This window comes from Bactrocera latifrons, unplaced genomic scaffold, assembly GCF_001853355.1.
Source record: "Bactrocera latifrons isolate USDA-ARS-PBARC rearing strain unplaced genomic scaffold, ASM185335v1 scaffold_702, whole genome shotgun sequence".
Taxonomy (NCBI): domain Eukaryota; kingdom Metazoa; phylum Arthropoda; class Insecta; order Diptera; family Tephritidae; genus Bactrocera; species Bactrocera latifrons.
In genome coordinates this window covers 86,653-95,034 of record NW_017537382.1, presented here as the reverse complement: position 1 = coordinate 95,034, position 8,382 = coordinate 86,653, and the positions used below count along the sequence as shown (strand labels likewise).

The window sequence follows — 8,382 nt, the reverse complement described above, 5'->3', positions numbered from 1 at the left end:
TATTTTGTCTATGATTTCTGGTGTTGATGCGCTTTTTAGATGTCCTTCACGTGGATCTTCTTCCAGGTTTGTACGACCAAATTTTTACTGTTTAATTGTCGATGAACAATCATTATTATATAATTTGTATAGAGGGTCTACTCGTACATGTATAATAATCATTGCAGTGTTCAGTTAGAGAAAATCGTACTGCGGTGGTTGTTTTACATAAGTGTGGAAAAAACGCAAGTGAAATTTATGAGCTTTTCAAAATAAACTAAAGGTAAAGTAGTTACGTAATAATCTCTTCGATAGAGAACATTGGATCTTCCAGCAAGATTATGTTCCAGGAGAAGGCAAAACTACCTGCAGTGTCTTAAAAATAACATTCCTGGTTTCATGTGTGTTCTCTGATTAGTATACTAACTTAGCTGATGGGACTGACATATTTTTTTATAACTGCTGCAGTGAGTTCAAGTTTGTGGGAAAAAGCAGCCGCTGGCATGCAAGCCCTCACCATTGCGGAAACGTGTTTGACCGTAGCAAGCAAGTTTTTTGATAATAACGATTCTTTGTGTTTGAGGTATATTTTTTATTTGTTAACTCGCTTTCATCGCTAAATAAGATTTTGCATCTTCATTAATATATTTTGTAGCAAAATCGACACGTTTTTATATAATTTATTAATAAACGATTTTTGGGTACACAACTGTGAAATCTGCTGCCTCTATTTCTTAAAGTTTCTGGATGCTCAGAAGCAATAAAGCTTTAAAATGTTTCGCAATTTCTATAGTCGAAACCCGAGGATGTTTCTTAATTTCCCCTAAAAAAGCCCAGCCGTGCTGACTCGAAACTCTTTATGGACGTGTGATCGTTCATCCCATTAGTGTTGGTTCCTGGCAAATTCTCTTAATGTATGCTTCGGTGGTCACAATTAGTTGGACTCCTGGCATTTTTTATTAGAACATAGCTCTATTAGTTATATGAAATATTGGTTTACCTAATATCTTTATTTGAGTATTTTTGATTAGAATTTACTTATTATTAAATTCATGCAATTTCTGTCCTTCATCCTACACTATGTATACAAAATATTTTTCTTACAGATACTGCTCCGCCGCCTTACCAAGAAATGGAGAGATCGAAATTCGAAGGTAATTTTATTTATTCATACCCCAATGTTTCCATCGTTTAATGTATTATGTGAATTCGCTACCCAAAATTTTTTATATTTTATACATGAACACACTTYACCCAAACCAATAGCTCAAATTATAGGTAAAAGCTGGACAGAACGTCTTTGATTTTCCATCGATCTCTTTTTAAAATTGTCTGCACCATAAACACAACTATTGGTTTATTGCTTATGTAAGTGACGATTATAGTAAAAATTTAATTCAATTGACGAGATATGGTACTTGCATAGATCGCGTCGATAAGTAATAATTTTTTCGTAAAGTTAAAAGAAGTAATTTTGAAAGTTTTGGTTTTGGTGAAGTGATTAGTGTGATAATATGACTTTATACTATATTTATATATCCATCAAATGAAATATGGAATATATTTATTATTTTACAGAAGAAGACTGCGCCAAAATATTAAGCAATACCAACTTTTCGACCAAAAAATTCACAATAACCGATGTTAAAGGTAAAATAATTTACTAAATTCCCAAAACTAAGCGTATATCTTTCTAGCTATGATTTTATTTTGATTTCAACCCTCTCTTGCCCGACGCGTTGTCTATAGGCAACATTGTACTTATGCTATTATAAATCCCGTTATTCTTAACGGTTTTTTGTGCAGTAAACTAAGGTTTTGTGTATGCATATACCAAGTATCAACAAAAAAGTCTTGTAATTGTTCAACTGTGAGCTCACACGTGATCACAATTTTTTTGTTTTTTTAAAAGCCTGTCCAAAATAATAGAATAAAAAGTTGAACAAAACACTTTTTGTGTTATATAGTAAGTGATTTTTGTAACTAAATACAGGTAAAGCTTAGTATCCAGCTCTCAAGAAATCTAAAAACTTCATATAAAAAAACGGTTAAGAAACGGTCAAGTAACTTTCCTGCGATGAATTTACTTGTGCTAATATGCAGCTATAAAGAAATCTAGTACTAATTTTTAATAAATTTTTTTCAATAAAAAGTGAATATGACAAACCTGATTTTGCGAAGAAACATGAAATCAACAATTGTTTCTTGAAGGAAATTCAAAGTAATCGTTAAATTCATCCTAAATTAGTTAAATTCATTATTATGAAGTATTTTTTTTTTTTTTTTTTTGAAATGTTGTATAAAACTTACCAATCATCAACCACATTCCTTAAATCAAGGAAAATGTGTATATACTTACACACATAAGTATATTTTCTTGTTTATTTTCTCTTACTCTCCTTATGTGCATCATTTACAATGCGTAAACTGCTCTCAAATTTATTTGACTACAGCTCAAGAAATAAGCAATATTTTTCTTGAGTATTTACTTGAGAGATGGAACGTAACTTTTAGCCAAAAAAGAGTTTGGAAAATGGGTTWTACAAATTAAATTACACTAACAATGAGACAAATAACAACATAAATTACGCTTATTCTAATGTTTTAAAAAATTATGTCATAAATGAAAAAATGAATTAAGTAATTATCAAACGAATAAAATTAACTATCACACTATCTAATATAATATCTCTACCTGGTAATAAGCTTTGCGAGTGAATTTAAGCAATATAGAATGTCCTGCAGCCATAAGGCAGCAAAAATACATTCGTTTGACGGCGAACTAAACAGAGAAGGCGAAACTGGATTTTGGACTCGCCACGAAAAAATATCCTTCCAATGAAAACGAAACAACAGGTCACCCCCCTTTTGATGACGACGCCTGCAAACGTGTTAAGGATTATGATTTGAGTGCATGCACCTGGAATGTCCGGTCCCTTAGTTGGGGAGCTCCCGCTGTCTAACTGGTTGCTGTCCTCGTTAGGGTAAAGGCTGACATCACCGCTGTCCAAGAAATGCAATGGATGGGGCAAGTACTGAAGCGAGCAGTTCTTTACGGCATTTACTACAGTGGCTAAATAAAGGAGCATAAGTTCAGGATGAGATTCGTTGTGGGAGAAAAACTCCGTCGCTGAGCACTGTCATTCACTCCGGGGGATGAACGTCTAGCCACAATCCGCATCACAGCGAAGTTCTTCGACATATCACTCATTTGAGCCCACGCCCCGACGGAAGAGAAGACCGTTGTGACCAAAGATGGATCATACTCTTGTGAATCCACCAGAGCTGATCTAGTAACGGATGTTCAGAGTGATTTGACAGTGTGATAAATGACAGTGAAAGCATAACACCAGGAGATGTTGAACTCGATTTCATAATCGATGACGGTGGAACAGTTCCATTGCCCGACAAGAAGAAGTTTGAATAGCAATTACCCATCTATTAATAAAAGTAATAAGGAGCATTCATCAGCATCTTTGTAAAATATGGTCGTACGAGAGCATGTCCAACGATTGGAATTTAAATGTGCTCCGCTCTGCTGCTGTAGAAAATAATTCGAAATGCAGAACTTAATCGAGCAGGTACAATCTTTTAGAAGAGTGTACAGCTGCTGGCGTATGCCAGGTGCGGTATTGGTATCATCGGCCTCAACACCCGCGAAGTTAGTTCTGCTTTCTACAGACTGGACAAGGGATATAAGCATATGAGCTTGGAAGTGAACGAGGGCAAGACGAAATATCTCCTGTCAACAAACAAACAGTCGTGGCACAGTCATAATTTTGAAGTCGTAGATAATTTCGTCTACTTTTGAACCAGTATTAACCCTGTCTCTTATACACATCTAGATGTGTATAAGAGACAGGCTTTCTACAGACTGGACAAGGGATATAAGCATATGAGCTTGGAAGTGAACGAGGGCAAGACGAAATATCTCCTGTCAACAAACAAACAGTCGTGGCACAGTCATAATTTTGAAGTCGTAGATAATTTCGTCTACTTTTGAACCAGTATTAACCTCAACAACAACACTCTGGAACATTTTTGGGATTATTGTCACATACAAACGCCAAACCCTTTGAGGGTTTTACTATACTGACCTAGTACCTTCACCCTGACTTGGAATTTCTCACCCCCCAGATTAGCTGTTGTACTGTGCAATGTAAGATTTGAAATCCTAATCTTCGGACCGAGTAGGCAATTGAGAAGTAAAGTCCTCTCTCGACAAGCAAAGACTAATCTCTATAAGTCACTCATTACCATTGTATAAACCTACAAGTAACAAATCCTACCATTTTCACTCATACATACACAAGCGAAAGCTTATAGAGTGACAGAAATTACATTAAGAATGTAATAGAAAGAGGGAAGACTCAGGGGCACACGCAGTTCGTTAGGGTTTCCTAAATATTCTACTACTAAAATGCCAAAGATTAAATTTATCTAGTTTTGATTAAAATTTTATTTATTGTATCAAAATATTTGTAAATCTTTTCTATTTTATTAAAAATATTTGAAGAATATACATTTTTTTGTTTAAATTAATACAAATAGTTTTGTTTAGTATTGTACATATTATATGGGTGAAAATAGGCCTCCGGGGGAACCTAATACCCAAAAAATATCGGTAACGCGCCTATATTGCATCCTATTTTTTATTTTTAAGTCCATTTATTTGAATCACTGTGCCGAAAAATCAACTATTTCGATCAGGTGATCTCAGCTGTTGACGACCATACGATTATTTTGTTACTTGTATATTTCTACAATGCTCATTATTCACGTCCTGCCAGTGTTTGATTTGATACTGGCAGTGAAAGAATCAGATGGAATTTTAATTTGCGTTATATGTGAAGTAGACATGTAATAGTTATCCGATTTTTACATTGTGTGATAGGAACGGTTGAGTATATATCACCTACTAAATTTGTTTGAAAATGGTCGGGTAGTTATTACGTATATAGGATTTCATCTAAAAGTTGGCGGTGCCACACCCATTATTAAAGTTTTCCATCTTATTCTCTTTAGCACCATTTGGGATGAGAAGTTGAATGCTTGTGTCGAATTTATTCAGTGAGTTATCGCACTTTCATTAGTTTTCAACATAACCGTTATATTGTTAGTGGGCGTGGTTATTATCTGAAGTTACCCATTTTTACAAAGTGTGAAGAAATTTTAAAAAGACGCCAAGTTTGGTCGAAATAGCTTTAGCGGTTTGGAAGATATGTACTGTAAACTATTTTGAGGATGGGACCACGCCCATTTTTTAAAAAAGCCAACACACAGAAATGCCAGTTCGGTGTCTAAATATAGTGCTTAGTAATGGCTCTATATAGGTTTTCTTTTAAAGGAGTTTTAAGATCGTGACAGTGCTCCGATTACGCCCATCTGCAATACCGGCTTCTTGGGTATTAGGAATCTAGTTTCATCAAGATATCTCAAAGTTTACTTAAGTTACAAAGATACTATACTTTATAAAAAAGTATGGTCCTTTTTTGCCTTCTGCCAAAAATCCTTACCAAGCAGTGACATGTTGTCGATGTACATACATATTTGCTTTTAGAAAATCTCACTTGGGATATCAGAACCCCAAGAGCGGCAATTTTAGCTATTAACTGTTAGCTTTGCTTTTATTTTAGGGTTAGGCTGAACCCACACCGGGTTAGCCAAAACAGTTTTTCTTGTCTTATACGACAACTCCTCGTAGCTTCATATGTGACAACCCACACCGAACATAACGGAACGAAAACGCATTTCGAGCTTTGAACGCACACCAGGTGCGATAAACTCGTCTTTGTTTCCGATCAATACACCGAATGAAACAGACAAGACAACACAGAAAAACACGGCAAAATGTTATAACAAATTTATATACAGGAGTTACGCTTTTGCGGTAGTTTGTATTTTGCTTCAGAATTAAATGTTTTATTAAAAACACCAAATATTTGAATGTTGACAACACCTGCATCCTTGTGAAATTTCGAAATTTTCTCGGATGAATTCTCATTTCAGAAATCAAATGTGTAGTAATATTTTTTAAAATCTGTCTGTTTTATTTATTATTTATTCTTGGGTCAAATTTAGTAATTCAAATTTCCTGTCAACCGATTAATCTGAAATTTTGTATGCACTTTGGATTTTGGTGACAATACAAATGTTTATTCATTATCATTATAAATTCAAGATGGCCGCAGATACAAAATGGCGGATAACGTAGGTTTTATCAATCCCATCAACATGGGTATCAAATGAAAGGTCTCAAGAAGTAGAATACAATTTATTATGCAAAATTGAAATCTAAAATGGCTAGTGCTCAGCCCCTGGTGTGGATAGAGGGGAGGTTGAAGGCTTTCCTGAAAGCCCCAGGTGTGAACTAACTCGCAAATTAATTTTTATCCGCCCCCCTCCCCCCTTCAAAGGGATTAGTAAATGGCGATATAGGCTACATCAACGAAATCGTTTGGCCTCAATTTCCTCGAATTCAGATGTACCTTCCGTCCGAATTGATTTCACATGAGACAGTACATGTTATACACCCGAAAGCCATACAGTTTCCAGCTAAGGACAATTACGGAACGGCTGAAAGAAGAATGTTGCCTTTAATACTATCATGGGCTTCTACAATACATAAAATGCAGGGCAGCTCTGTGGATCACGCAGTCGTATACTTAGGTGCGAAACTGTTTGAAGAAGGTCAAGCTTACATGGGTCTTAGTAGAGTAAGATCTTTGCAGGGACTACGTATAGAGAAGTTGGACTGCAATAAAGTAACGGGCAAGAAACCTTGCAATAATGAAGCACTAAATTAATTAAACAGAGTGCGAAATAAAAACTAAAAACTTGAAAATAAAAATAGGTAAAAAAACTTTTGAAGTTAAACCGTTTTATGTTAAGCATACATTTAAATGTTTAAGATAAATGTACTAAAAACCAAAAAATAATAAAATAGATACAGTCTTGGGAATTATAAACATATGCACAGCCTAGACTAAAATAAAACCGTAGGTCACGTCAATTGTCTACAAATTATCGACTTAATGTGCGATAAAAGAATCGTTTAATTCGTCGTTAGGCAGTTGGCCCGCAGACGGTGAGGAATTTACTTACTATTTTCTTGCTCAAGGAAATTCCAATAGTTATACACTCCATGTAAATAAAAGAGATATTTCAAGTAGTTTATCGTTGGACATTCACACTGCTGGCTGGCGAGGGATCGTTTCACTGCTCGTGGTTTGTCTTTAATCGACAAAACATATGATCGCTCACCACTATGAAACAATATGCCCACATTCTAGCCTTACTTATCACACGTCCATCAATGTCGATTGAACAACTGCCTAATTTTAGTGTAACATTACAATTGACGTGCCCCACGGTTTTATTTTAGTCTAGTCTATGCATATGTTTATAATTCCCACAACTGTATCTATTTTATTATTTCTTGGTTTTTAGTACATTTATCTTAAACATTTCAATGTATGTTTAACAAAAAACCGTTTAGCTTAAAAAGTTTTTTTTACCTATTTTGATTTATTTCCTTCATTTCGTTCACAAAACTCTAATTATTGGAAATATGCGTTTACTTCTTTTTTTCATTTTATTTCATGCAACCAAGCGAGACAAAAAGACAAAATTTCGCATTGTGGGTTATAGCAGTGTGGGTTCAGCCTTATCAACACTTTACTTCATAACTGACGGCACATTTAAATTTTGCGTTAATTTTATGACACGTGTAGTAGACATACTTATGGAGTAATCATATTATAAGTCATCATAAGATTGTCCATTTATTACATTTTATTTTTCGTTTATAATGTTTGACGATAAAGTTGGATAAAAGTACGGCGGAGCGCTAAACGTGTGGTCCGTTCCCTCGAATGGTTGAAGTAAAAGAGGAAGAGTCGTCTGTGCGTGGCTGGAATGTCTGTTTTCTACGGCGTCGTAATGGCCGAGTCATTGAGTCGTCACGCCGCGTAATGGCTGGTGAGTGCCGGTCGTTGAAGAGAGATGGCAGATGGGTGCTGTTAGCAAAATCACTATATGTCTACTCTCTTGAAGACGTGGGTGCACGTGTCAAGGTTTTTGAGTAGGAACAGCTTGTGTTTGGTGTGATGAGCTGTTGGTGTTGGTCTGAGTGCTTGGATGATTTGCCTGTATTTCCTCACGAATGTGTGTGGATCAGCTGGTGTGCTTGCTGTAACGAAGAAGTCACCGGGTATACGCAGTGTAGTTCCAAAAAGTATTTCAGCAGGAGATGCTTTCAGATCTGGGTTGTATGCGGTTCGGAGTCCTAGTAGAACTGACGGTAGCATGTCCGGCMAAGRTGTCTCATTGTTGCACATGAGAGCAGCCTTGAGTGTGCGGTGCCACCGCTCCACCAGGCCATTCGATTGAGGATGATACGGT

General features: G+C 35.8%; 1 protein-coding gene across 1 annotated transcript in view; it reads left to right on the top strand.

Moving 5' to 3' along the window:
• Positions 1-1,085: 1,085 nt before the first annotated feature.
• Positions 1,086-8,382, top strand: part of LOC108975964 (mothers against decapentaplegic homolog 6-like) — a gene marked incomplete at its 5' end in the record, with an annotated part of 13,407 nt that continues 6,110 nt past the window's right edge. The window contains 2 exon segments of the mRNA XM_018944822.1: positions 1,086-1,133; positions 1,558-1,629. Coding sequence (XP_018800367.1) covers positions 1,086-1,133; positions 1,558-1,629 — 120 coding nt within the window.